A 12,632-nucleotide genomic window follows, 5' to 3' on the forward strand; every position below is an offset into this window, starting at 1 on the left:
CTACCCAGGGCCTTAGAATCTAGGGAAGGACACCTTTGTGTCCACTCAGGTTGATCCTTAAAACTTCTGCAAGTTATCTGTGAGAGAATACAAAGATCGTTGTGCTGCATCCATCACTCAGAGATACTTTTACAGAAACATCTTTGGCTCCATCTGCGACAGCTTACACGGAGCTTTCATCAATCTCATCAATCCTAATCGACCTGTCGTGAAGTTGCTCCAAGTTACTCTTGGATTACAAAAACCTAGCTGGGATGATGGAAAATGTCTTTGTAGAACAAGTGGCATTGTGGAAAGATCAGGTGGGACTCGCTACAGCTCAAACGGCCAGCCTAGCAGAGGCCTTCAACACTGAAAATATTGATGCAATATGATGGTTTCAGCCCAAAAATGATTACTGGGATCATGCTAGATCGTCACATGAATTCACAGGCCTGAATTTTGCCATATCCCACTTATAAAGTAATCCTCAGATATAGCGTCCAGAACCAAGAATTTAAGTATAGTAATAATGAGGTTTTCTTTAAAGATATTCGGACCATTTGCAAGATGTTCGTGTCTTAAGGAACAGCCTTTGATAGGGTCATGAATAAATCAAATAATGCTTAGAAGAAATACTCCATTGTTACCACCAAAAGAGCTCCTGGAATTGATTTAAATTCCAAGATTGTCACAATCCCTTGTATTGTAGCGAGTTTTCCTGTGATAACTGTGAATCTATTTCACAGTGGTAAGAGAGAATTTAGGTGGATGCGTCAATGGTTGCAGGAGAGAGAGAGAGAGAGAGAGAGAGAGAGAGAGAGAGAGAGAGAGAGAGAGAGAGAGAGAGAGAAGTAGTAGTAGTAGTAGTAGCAGTGTAGCCAAGGGCTTTCCTGACAAGTGATTCCTATTGATAGGACTCCCACAGTCCAATTACTGGCACTAGCTGTGACTAATGATGAATTGTTGCACCAAACTGGCCAGAAAACTCGTCTTTCGGTCGTCTATCAATATCTCACAACTAGAATCCAGTCCACTGTCATCAAAAATCAAATTAAGGTGAAAAAATGTAAGTAGTGAGGAATTTTCACTGGAGGAGGAGTGGTCGTGGATGCCATAAAGGATGCCCGAGATGCTTGCGAGGTCTACATACGAGTTCGACCTAATAATCCTAACATCGAAAGAGTTCAGGCAGAGGCTAGAGGCTAAACTGCACATCTTTAGGACATGAATCCATACAAAAATAAAAGACAAGGAAATCGGACTCCGCGAAGAAGCCGCCGCGATTAATCGTGATCACGCGCAATTAGAAGTTGAACTGGCGCAAGCCAAATATGCCCTCCGCCGCGAACGCGAAACCATCCGAGAAACCTACTCCGAAAATTCTGACCTCGACAAGCAAATAGTTCTCCTTCGAGAAAAAACCAAGCGTCCCAGTTTGACACTTACTCGTTATTCATGAACAAGTAAGGATAACATCGAACATTGTTTAAAATAGTGGTGCTTACAAAATCAACTAATTCAAAAAGCTAAATTTCCTTTATTGTTTAAAAATGTTTCACTATTCGTGAAACGACACTTAATTATTGTTTTTTCTTTTTTTGCAGTTTTTTCACTTATTTATTAAACTGTATCATGTAATCCTATTTCGTCTGACCAGTCTTGTAATGATTGATAGCAGGAAAAATATAAAAATTTGAATTCTAAGCACAATGCAATTTATCAAAAGAAATATCGTGTACAAAAACGAAAGGTGTTCCTGAAGGTATCGGCACGATACATTCAACTTCAGTTATTTAACAATTAAACTACAACTTTCTATTATTTAAGTGTCTATTATCGAATACAAATTGTTACTCGAAGAAAAAATGATACACCATAATTTACAAATATGATAATTGAAACCATAGCACCTGCCTTCAGGAACAAATTTTTTTTGTGTATTGAAATTTTACAATTACGTTACTTTTTCATCTCACACATATCCATGCGATTATAAATTTTATATAACTCCCTACATGTCCAATAAAATACCACGAGATACTTTGCACTTTTATCGCGTACACACGATCTTTATTTGAGATTGCATGATACGGAAGAAGCTTGGTAATCGTCAACCGACTTATTATCCCCCATTAAAAAAAAAAAGTTATTTAAAGTGAAACGTTTCTTGAGAAAAATAACATGATCTCTTTTTCATTATTAAGGAAGAGATTTGACGGACCTCCTGCATTCTTTTTAAGATCACTAAAACGAACAAAATTTGTGATCGTATTTTAAATTCTATCAACCTCAATAATGTGGAAACATGTTTCAATCCACCGTCGAAATTTATTTTGTTCCCACTACCTCTTTGCAGAATGAAAATTTTTTCAGCCAAACGTAACTTCCGTACGTACGATATTGTAAACGATGGACCGAGATCATTTTCCATTTTTCAGGAGAAATATTCGGACTTTTTTTTAACCGTACATGTGTGCGATTTGAAATGTTCATCATAAAGCAAGCTTTTCCATTTCATTCAGCAAATCAGCTTCTTTCTTGATCTTGTCCAATTGATTGATTTCTAATTGCTTTCCAGCCTCTAACTGTTCCTTTAGTTTAGTAATTTGATCTAATTTCTATAATAAATAGAGAATATTAAAATCGGAACCATTGAATATCACTTCTGTTTGAATATGTACAGTAAAAATTCTTACCGCTTTAATCTTTTTTATTTTCTTACTTCTCTCCACTTCATCGAGACATTGAGGAACTAAGTTCTGACTGTTTGTGCTTGCAACTTGTCCATTTGTACTTGGGCTAGAAGATGCAGCCCCTTCTTCCTTCTTATCCTTCTTCGTCTTTTTCTTTGCTTTATTTGTTAAAAACAAAATACAACAATTTTATAGATTTCGCACAATACTTGTATCTTGTAAATTACTATAAGAAGTTTGTTCTATTACCAGTCTTCTTCTTCTTGCCAAATGGGCAATTAGGTATTTCGAAAGGCAAGCTTACTCCTCTGGCAGTAGGCGGCCGATACGCTTGTTTTGATGCTTTAAGTAAGTCATAAAAACATATATCATCGTTTAATATAACTCTTATATTTACAGTCCTTAGCCAAAAAATAAGGGCCACTCATAATTTTCCAAAATTTTCACTGTAATCGTAAAATTAAAAGGCCAGAACATAATTTAATCATAATTTTTATTAACTACTAAAGTACGTGCATATACAGGGTGAATCTCGTAGCAACGCTGCTTCAAATAACTCGTAAGTTATTTGTTGTACGAAAAAAAGTCCAAACAAATGTTGCATGGTGTCCTGGGGGCATACAGTGCTGTAATCTGTTTTTTGTTACTTTGTTTTTTTATCGAGATACAGTGAATTCTCATTATGAGTCAGTGCCAACCTTACAATTTGGAGTCAGTGGAACTACCCACACCACCGCGATGAGGGGCCGAAAGTCGAGAGCCGTCTCTCGAGCTTCGTGCAACATTGTATCGGAGAAAGACATTTTCTCAGTCTTTTTGTCAGTATCGTTTAGTAGTCATAGGCGTTTATGACTTGTAGACGCATATGATTCTTAGATTTCCAGCGTGCCCTGTGTATTTCAAATGCGACGCTCGGCGACAACTGATTTCGGCTAAGAGTCAGTTACCAGAACGGTGCAACTGACTCGTAACGAATATTCACTGTATGAGGTATAATACTTTCTTTCACAGAATTTGGTACTTTCTCAGAATTCGAGAATAAATATTGTCTCATGTCTCGATAAAAAAAAAACAAAGTAACGAAAAACAGATTACAGCACTGTCCCACTAGAAACCATGCAACATTTGTTTGAATATTTTTTTCGTACAACAAATAACTTACGAGTTATTTGAGATCATCATGTTATCAGACTCATCCTGCACATGTACATACGTATGTAGTTAATAAAAATTATTATTAAATTACATTTTGGCCTTTTAATCCGACGATTACCGTGAAAATGTTGGAAAATTATAAGTGTCCCTAATTTTTTGGCCAAAGACTGTATTAATCAATGATTAATTATAGTATTCATATTAAGTATTCATTAAGTATTATACACTGTCTTTACCTTGTGGTTGGCTAGGAGCAATACCTTCAACAGCTTTATAACTAATGGCTTTCTCAGGAAATGTGTTAGGTGGGAATGTTTGCCAAAGTACTTCCCATAATTCCTCCTGTTCGTTCCATGGTCGTTCATATAATAATGTTCCAGTGTAGTGCCAGATTTTAAATCTATAAATAAATATTGATGACCAAGAAATTTAATATGTTCACAAAGAAATGATGTATACATATCTTGTACCATTAAGTTGCTTACCCATTACACATACGCAGTCTAGGTGCTGTGGTCGCAGTCATAAAGTGTTCTCCATCCGGAGACCACTGAAGAAGCGTTGTATCAGGAGCTTCTGCTTTAGCAATTAATTTCTTTGTATCTACATCCCATAACTCAACATGTCCACGGAGATTACCAAACCCAGTCAATATAAGAAGTGCATAGTAGTTAAGGAAACCAATTATTTGCTAAATACAAAAACCTTATAACCTTATAATAAAAGAAGTATAACAATATGAACACTGTAGTTTGAAAAAGGATATTATCTCCATGAGGGCTATAGTAAATACTATTTCGATGAAGTGTACCAAACTCAAATATTGGTTCACACTTAATGTTAAATAATGTAGCTTGAGCTGGCATGAAACCATATATGACACAAAATTCATTTTTTTTTGGAGACCATTGAAGTGCATGTATGGGCCCCTCATTTTCTAAATGAAAGACAATAAAGAATAGTGTTTAAACATATGTAAAAGTTATATTTATGAACAGCAATAACGAAAAAAAAATACGAACTGAACGTGAGCATGGCAGTTTCACCCTTTGTATTAAGATAATGTAAAGTTTGTTTTCCATAGTACGAAGCACCTGTTTTGTCAACCTCTGTACTTGTCAATAATAAGGCATGTGCTCCAGTATTATTCCAATAAACGCTCATCCTATCAGCCTAGGAAGAAAGGTCGTATAATTTTCTGGAAATAAATCTGTAAATACTTAATAAAAGCAAAATTATACCTGGAAGAAACTTTTATTTGCTATAGCACGCGTAGCGTCGAAATCAGGATATTGGAATAATCTGCCAAATGCAGGCTGACCAGATTTTCCTATGATGTAAATCACATTAATTACAAATCCAATTTAATACTTATACTTAAATGAATAATGTAATATACATATACAGATTAAACATTTGGTATTTAATGTGGAGAGTACTTATTTTTACATCACTTTACATAACAATACAGAGTAAAAGATATTCATCAAAATAATTTGAAGTTAATAATATCAGGTCTATTACTTTTCTAAATATAATCTATTTATAATTACCTGTTATATACTACTATTTATTCCCTATGATTTGAATTGTGTACTTACACATAAAACTGTGCATGCAATAACCAGGAAAGTTTCCCATTATTGTTGATCCCAATTATATATTCATACTTGTCTATATCACAAAATACCATTACGTAACAATACTCGATTGTACTTGTTTACGATATTAAAGTGTTCTACAGATACAAATGTCTTATAATCTTCATTCCACCTGTGCATTACATGCTTGCCATGCATATTTGCTTCATAATGAGAGAAACTGAAATGAAAAAGTACTTCATAAAATATGCCAATTTTTATCTCAGCTACACTTGAACTACTGATTAAACATATCATTGGTTGTACATCTATGAACACAGTTTACTTATAATTACATGTAACATATTTTTCTATTTCTGTCGATCTTAGGTTTCATTAAATTGTCACAATATTTGATAAGTAACATTGTGAAAAAAATTATGTACTCTCCACATATAGGTACCTTGACATTGCATAAATGTATTTGTGTAAAGTAATATTAAATAAATACAACAAAATGTATTTACCAGGCATATAACAGAGAATAAAATACGGAGAACAAGTGGGTGATATACTAAAACTAGCAACTTTGGCTACATTTATTCTGTGAGCAACTTTTTGAAAATTGGCATCCTCATACAGAACAACATCTGCACCAACTAACATCCCACAGATTTTCTCATCGCTTGACCATTGGGGTTCCCTGAATAAGCATGATGTCAATGTATATAGTTAGCGCAAAAAACAAATCATCTAGTATATTCATAAACATTGAAATATTCTTAAAGTATATTAACAATTAATATATATTTTTTAACTGTATATAGTTAAGTATAAAGTATAAATAAATACTTTTAAAAATAACATTCATGATTGAAACATAATGCTTTTAAGACGATAAACATTTATGTAAATTCTATCTTTCTCGATTTTCTTATATATATATATGTATATATGAAAAACAACATTATTATTATTATTCTAAATCAAACATATCCATGAAAGTGTTGGATACACAATTAATACAATTTTTAATTAATAAATGGCACAGTTATTACGTAAACATTACATTACCAGTCTGTCTGTCTCTTCTGTATGCAACTCTTCACTAGTTCTCCATTGTCCGTCCTCCATATGTGAAGATTAGGTGACGCTTGAGGATTCGATTGTGTCACTATAATAAAAATATCAATAGTATTATGTTTGAGACTATTATAATAAAATCTTTATACGTACAATGTAAATACAAGTAATTATAAAAAATTTTAAGCAAAAAAAAGAACAGCAGAATAATAATGAATAAAATACCATGGAATGGTTCCCAGGTCATAAAATAGTTGCCTTGACTGGAAAACTGTATCGAAAAGATTTTGGGTCTTTTGATTTCTGTAACAACTTTCCACGAATTACATTCCACAATCTTTGTGCTGAGTCCATTGACCCAAGCGAAATATCGTCCGTCAGGACTAAAACCCATTGCTCTACACGTTTTACTGTCATCCTTAGGAAATGATTTAACTGATTCGTACGATGGCGGACCTTGTCCTAAGCTGACCCCATTGGAACCTCTCACTATAAAAAATGTAATTCTTTAATATCCGACAATCAATGTTATAATAAAATAATATTATCTTGTTGCCACTCGAGTGTACATCGGTTATAAATTCAGAACATTAAAGGTAACAACATTTTACACCTATTACAAAGACCAACAAATTACTGAAATAAAAATAGAAAAATTCCCTGACTAGAAACAAATTTAAAATAACCACAAATTATTCATGAAATAATGCAGTATTATCGAAACTGTGCATGTACAAATTTTAGTTATAATAATTAGTATTAGTTCATATTTATAATATTATACATATTTATTTTGTTATAAATGTATCTTTCAGTAACAAAATGCCACATGACACATTTTTGTCCAGTCAGTTGCCGCATATGACGAAACTTGCTATTGCTTTATAAATAGATACGTGTTTAATACGGTCACATATTATTCGAGTTAGAAGTAACATATCAGATTCAGTTTTCAATTGAGAAGTCTACCTGGAAAAATAATGCAAAAATGCTTACCAGCGACACAAGGAACAGTTAACGCCATTTTACCTCCGTTACCATGTGGTACCGTAATATCGAGTATCGACCACTCTTGCCAGATTGAGGAATTTGTCCCTCGAAAAGGATTTCTTGCACATGCGTCGCCCAAATCGTATGTAAGAAGCACGTGCGCTCAGGATCGTACAAATAAATTCAATATATTTTTAAATTTTTCGAGATTTATTTTAATCTTGATTTAAACATTGAAATTCTTGAAATACAAAGTCTATTATCGCTACATAATATGCCAATAAAATAGAATTAATTGAATGTATTGGATAATAGAAATCATGCACATACGCGATGTTGAATATTTACCATAATTTTTACGTTAAGATATGAAAGTACATGAATTTCTGTTAAAAATTGCAACTAACTCACAATCTCTACTTATTTGGTAAATTTGATTAGTTTTTCAAATATTGAACAAAAAATTGATTATCTAACTTCTCCTGAAATGAACACCCGTTTTCACTGATAAATATTTTAAACAATAGATCTATTTTTAAATCATGTCATTTGTTATTTAATGTATTGAAATCATCTGCCAATAGTTAGAAATCGTTCTGGCATAGTTATGTGTCACCAATGCAAAATCTCGTTCCGAGAAAATAGATAAACGCTTCATGGTATAACAAATATACATACTTCACTTTTTCTAATCAAAGATAAGAAAATGCTTATACAGTATAATTTATAACAGCAATTTCTGGACCTTCTGAAACTCGAAAACATAAAAAGAAGCATATGAATAAGTGATTCATCGTTATCATTGCCATAAGTATCATCTAATACAATCTTCCGATGATTATGCACAGTAATATTAATATTGAAAAGGGTTTACTGAACACCCTGTATACGGCAGAAATTATATGTCAGCATCCTATTGCCTGGGGTATGGCAAGTTCATGTTTTAGGTAAGCATTGAAGACTCCGGGTTATTTTATAAGTGTATAACTATTTTGTTTTGTTTTATAAATACATGTGTAAGACATAAACGCTACGAGTGTTTTGCATAATTTGTAAACGTATATTTTACTATTTTTGTCCTGACATAAGTGAGGTTATGTTTTCATAAATATAATTTCTATTTAATCACTAGTAAATGGACAGGTGACAGTTAAACTGAACCGACTTTTTTCATACATATTTGCATAAAGGTTCGAAGGTTAAATAAAGTTAGATTAAAAGGAGCTGTTATTAGCAACATCTCTTTATATTTTTACGATTAAGGTTTAAATTTTTTTCTAGTAATGTTGATGAGTATGGCTTCGAAAGACCCCATGATTTCGACTATGACACTTATGAAGATTTTATGTCAGAATATCTTAAAGTACTCGCTAAAAGGGCAAAGAAATGGGCTGAAATTATTGGTGAAGGAAAATCATTGCAACGTAGTATAACAGTAAAAAGATATGTCCGCAAAGGCATACCAGGTGAACATAGAGGTTTGGTAAGTATGAATGGGATTAAAAATAATTAATTTTTATTGAACTAATCAAAGATATCGGTCCTTAAAGGTATGGCTTTCTGTGAGCGGAGGAGAGGATATGAAAAATGCATCTCCAGATCTTTATGAAAAGCTATTACAGTCCACACATAATAAACAAATAGAAGATATTATAAAAACTGATCTACCAAGAACATTTCCTGACAATATATTTTTTAATAACACAGAAAACCAGCAGCATCAATTGTATAATATTTTATTAGCTTTTGCTCATCAAAATAAGACAGTAGGGTACTGTCAAGTAAGTGTTTTATAAATGATCGCGCTTATACTATGGGTGCTTATGTAAATTAACATTATCATTAACTAGTTTACAAAAATACGGATTAAACAAAAATTATTACATTTTCTTTTTAGGGTTTAAATTATATTGCAGGATTATTGCTACTTGTTACAAAAAATGAAGAAACAGCTTTTTGGCTGTTAAAGGTTCTAATAGAAAAAATTTTACCTGATTATTACACATCGACTATGGATGGTCTACTTACAGACATAGATGTTCTTGCAGAATTAGTCAAGTAAAGATTTTCTTACTTTTTATTCGTAGCTTGTAAATAATGCAACATACACTCCCACACACACACACATATATATATATAATATATTACGAATATTGTTTTAGAATAAAAATGCCAGATATATATCAGCATGTTACAAACGTAGGTTTACCTTGGGCAGTTATTACAACGAAATGGTTTGTTTGTTTATTTGCAGAGGTCTTACCAATTGAGGTAAAATTAATCATCTATATATTTTAAGTTAACGTGAACTTAACGATTTATTTTCCTTGAAGATTATATGAAATATAAATAGAATTCAAAAATTTGTTGTTAGTTTAATGTTTTGTATTAATAATTGAATTCTTGTTTGGATTGCCATAAACTATAGAAGTACTGAATAAAATGTTTACAACTTGGCAGACTACGCTGCGCATATGGGATTGTCTTTTTTATGAAGGAAGTAAAATTATTTTTCGTGTTGCATTAACTCTTATAAAAAGGAATAAGGGCAACTTGCTTGCATGTCAAGATTTTACGACGTTAGCGGAATGTTTTAAAGAGATAACGAAGGACAGTATTGTTTTAAAATGTCACGAATTTATGCAGGTAAACATAGTCAGATGTTTGTTTAAGAACTAAAATCAAATAATAATGCGTAATAGCATTAATGAATTCTTCTTATCTTAGAGCATATTTAAAGTACCTGGATCACTGCCTGGTAGCACTCTCATGAAACTACGAGCAAAAATCTCGCGGGAGCGTACGGAACAAAAGGAAAGTAAATTAGAACGATAGTATTAGACAATAAGATGCTCTCTTGCGAAATAATCTAGTCAATATATTGTTCTCATGTAACTGCAAACTGATCATGTTGCGTAAGATTGTATTATAATATTACTTCTACACTGTTACTGTAAATACGACTTTAGCACGAAGGTAAGACAATATACCGATGATGTTCATATTTTTATTTATATAATTCTTTATACATTCATTGTTTTTAGAAAAAGAGAGTATGGAACTAGGCAGTAATTATATTTTATATTCTATAAGATTGTAATATATGTGTACTGATTATATTTATATCATGTCTTAAGTGTTTTAAACACAGTAATTCTTAGCTCAATTAGTCAGTATTGAAAGTAAAACCACCAGCAATGTATCTATATACAAACATCTTTATTTTAAGTTAAGTAAAATATAAGCTTGATTTGTGTTAATTATGTACAGAAAAATTTGTCCTAGAAATTCTAAAACTAGAATTACATTTACAAATATAGACATAATACAAAATATTTTACGTAATTCTTTATTTTACTATGTAAACCTAGCTCATTTTTCTAACAAATCTTTTGCTTCGTTAATCTTTGCTGCTATGTAAGGAGATCCACCTCTGTCAGGATGATTTACAGCCATAACTTTTTTAAAATGCTCTTTCACTTTTGCTTTGTTTGCAGTAGGAGACACACCTAATATTAAACTAGCTTCTCGACGAGACATTTTAGACTCAAATCCTCCTTTGTAGTATTTACTATTTGCTAATTTCTGGGAATGTGCATGTAGTTACAATACTTGTAATAAGGATACGTATAACTTTTTGTTTAAAGTAATTTACCTGTGCATCTAATGATTTAACAGCTTCTGACATTTTGAGAGACCAAGCTGGCATCCTTCTGAGAACATAACGCCCAGTATAACCCACTACGGCAAGGCCAATCCCTGCTGCGACAAGTGAACTAGCCTAAAACAGTTAATGTTAAAGACTAAAAAGTAGTATTATTGGCATAAATACAGAATTTAAATGCGCCTGTTTAAAAAAAGTATATATCCATAACTCTGGACCGCTCAAATCGTGACATATTATTAGCTTATTTTATGATGTGTGTGATTTGATATATCAAGTAAGTTTTTTTATGAGAGAATAACATTCAAATAAACAATATCTTATTCGTTGATGATGAAACAACGATGTAATACACATGCACATGTATTTCAAAATCATAGTCATCTTAAACATATTTATGAATTACAAAACATTCAACAAAAAATTCTCAATTATCACGAACAGGTTTTTAAACATTACAGTATTGATGTCATTTAAATCAACATTGAAACTAGCATTTTCAGTACATGCTTACCATTGCAATTGTCAAACAACGCAGATAATTTAACGCAACAGACGATATAATTTTGTTAGACCATCGAATAAATTAATAAATGAGATTCTTCGACTATTCGTCCTGAACAGTTGATCAACAGCAGCGCTAATTAATTTAATCTCACTTTAAAGAAAGTGAAGCATGCTCTTCTTCGTTTACTTCGTGATTAATATATATATAATATATATTTACTGACATAAAAGACAGTGTATAAATTACTAAATATAAACTACATATAAATAGTACATAAGCTCTACCACTACAGCTTCGAATTATGTACAACAAGATAATTTCATGATTTTAATGCGCACATGTGTACCTCTATACTGAAATGACGTGCGAAGTACATTGAGATAAGGATATAAAATAGCTATCCACCATTTTTGTATAGTCATCTAGTGCTGCCACCTGCAAAATATGTGTCGCATTCAACTTTGCTACTGAACAATACAATTTCTATAATTTTTATAACAATAATTATTCCATTCCTGTGTAACCACAGATAAAACAAATGTATGGATTAGGGTAAATATAATATTTGACATTGTTGAGTCATAAGTGTTTATTAATTCCTGCAGGTTGTGGAATTATAGTTCAAAATATGAAATCCTATCTTACTCATAAACAATCAGCCTTTTTAAAGACTATCGGAATATAGATCTAATTATTTTTATCATCGGGTAGTCGAGTTTTTATAAGATCACTAAAATAAAATGAAATAAAATTCGTTACGTCTGTTGCTATAATTATCGACATCCGTTGGTTGCAATAATCATTGCTAATTATACAAGGTCTCCCAAAATGTTGTACTTTCTTGAAAGGGGTGATTCCTAAGGTCATTCGAAGTAACTTGACTGATCAAGACGCGGCAACAGTGGACGGATTCCGGTTCAGCGTCAGGTCCCGCTAAACGTGGCGATGACATTTTCGCAAAAGAAAAAGTTACTTCA

At 32.2% G+C, this 12,632-nt stretch overlaps 3 protein-coding genes across 4 annotated transcripts; 1 reads left to right on the forward strand and 2 right to left on the reverse strand.

Moving 5' to 3' along the window:
• Nucleotides 1–1,499: 1,499 nt before the first annotated feature.
• On the reverse strand, nucleotides 1,500–7,617 carry Eif2a (eukaryotic translation initiation factor 2A). Its single transcript, XM_076803564.1, has 12 exons — nucleotides 7,490–7,617; nucleotides 6,719–6,982; nucleotides 6,485–6,584; nucleotides 5,938–6,113; nucleotides 5,072–5,160; nucleotides 4,853–5,003; nucleotides 4,597–4,767; nucleotides 4,316–4,490; nucleotides 4,067–4,230; nucleotides 2,925–3,017; nucleotides 2,679–2,833; nucleotides 1,500–2,600 (listed from the first exon to the last, which is right to left on the reverse strand). The coding sequence occupies exons 1-12, from the start codon at nucleotides 7,515–7,517 to the stop codon at nucleotides 2,475–2,477; spliced, it is 1,692 nt and encodes a 563-aa protein (XP_076659679.1). The 5' UTR covers nucleotides 7,518–7,617; the 3' UTR covers nucleotides 1,500–2,474.
• A 204-nt stretch (nucleotides 7,618–7,821) lies between these two features.
• Nucleotides 7,822–10,817, forward strand: LOC143362991 (growth hormone-regulated TBC protein 1). 2 transcript variants are annotated; one of them, XM_076803565.1, is made up of 7 exons: nucleotides 8,291–8,430; nucleotides 8,765–8,966; nucleotides 9,034–9,264; nucleotides 9,381–9,541; nucleotides 9,646–9,754; nucleotides 9,944–10,129; nucleotides 10,211–10,817. In XM_076803565.1, exons 1-7 carry the CDS (start codon nucleotides 8,318–8,320, stop codon nucleotides 10,316–10,318), a joined length of 1,110 nt encoding a protein of 369 aa, XP_076659680.1. In that variant the 5' UTR covers nucleotides 8,291–8,317; the 3' UTR covers nucleotides 10,319–10,817. The 2 variants fall into 2 exon arrangements, with proteins under 2 accessions (XP_076659681.1, XP_076659680.1); XM_076803566.1 differs by lacking the exon at nucleotides 10,211–10,817 and having other exon boundaries at nucleotides 7,822–8,430; nucleotides 9,912–10,064.
• On the reverse strand, nucleotides 10,684–12,018 carry LOC143362992 (mitochondrial import inner membrane translocase subunit TIM14). The gene is made up of 3 exons (XM_076803568.1): nucleotides 11,662–12,018; nucleotides 11,139–11,264; nucleotides 10,684–11,068 (listed from the first exon to the last, which is right to left on the reverse strand). Exons 1-3 carry the CDS (start codon nucleotides 11,662–11,664, stop codon nucleotides 10,856–10,858), a joined length of 342 nt encoding a protein of 113 aa, XP_076659683.1. The 5' UTR covers nucleotides 11,665–12,018; the 3' UTR covers nucleotides 10,684–10,855.
• Nucleotides 12,019–12,632: the final 614 nt, after the last annotated feature.

Source organism: Halictus rubicundus, chromosome 18 (assembly GCF_050948215.1).
Source record: "Halictus rubicundus isolate RS-2024b chromosome 18, iyHalRubi1_principal, whole genome shotgun sequence".
In the NCBI taxonomy this organism is placed as follows: domain Eukaryota; kingdom Metazoa; phylum Arthropoda; class Insecta; order Hymenoptera; family Halictidae; genus Halictus; species Halictus rubicundus.

What these genes read in the sequence shown, in the direction of transcription:
- Eif2a (XM_076803564.1), bottom strand. Translation starts at nt 7,517, where the DNA reads ATGGCGTTAACTGTTCCTTGTGTCGCTG. An exon ending in GACCTGGGAACCATTCCATG is followed by an intron (nt 6,585 to 6,718) that starts GTATTTTATTCA and finishes TTTTTATTATAG; the next exon opens with TGACACAATCGAATCCTCAA. An exon ending in TGGCAAGAAGAAGAAGACTG is followed by an intron (nt 2,834 to 2,924) that starts GTAATAGAACAA and finishes TAACAAATAAAG; the next exon opens with CAAAGAAAAAGACGAAGAAG.
- LOC143362991 (XM_076803565.1), top strand. Translation starts at nt 8,318, where the DNA reads ATGATTATGCACAGTAATATTAATATTGAAAAGGGTTTACTGAACACC. An exon ending in CAGGTGAACATAGAGGTTTG is followed by an intron (nt 8,967 to 9,033) that starts GTAAGTATGAAT and finishes CGGTCCTTAAAG; the next exon opens with GTATGGCTTTCTGTGAGCGG. An exon ending in AATGTCACGAATTTATGCAG is followed by an intron (nt 10,130 to 10,210) that starts GTAAACATAGTC and finishes TTCTTATCTTAG; the next exon opens with AGCATATTTAAAGTACCTGG.
- LOC143362992 (XM_076803568.1), bottom strand. An exon ending in TTAAATCATTAGATGCACAG is followed by an intron (nt 11,069 to 11,138) that starts GTAAATTACTTT and finishes GCACATTCCCAG; the next exon opens with AAATTAGCAAATAGTAAATA.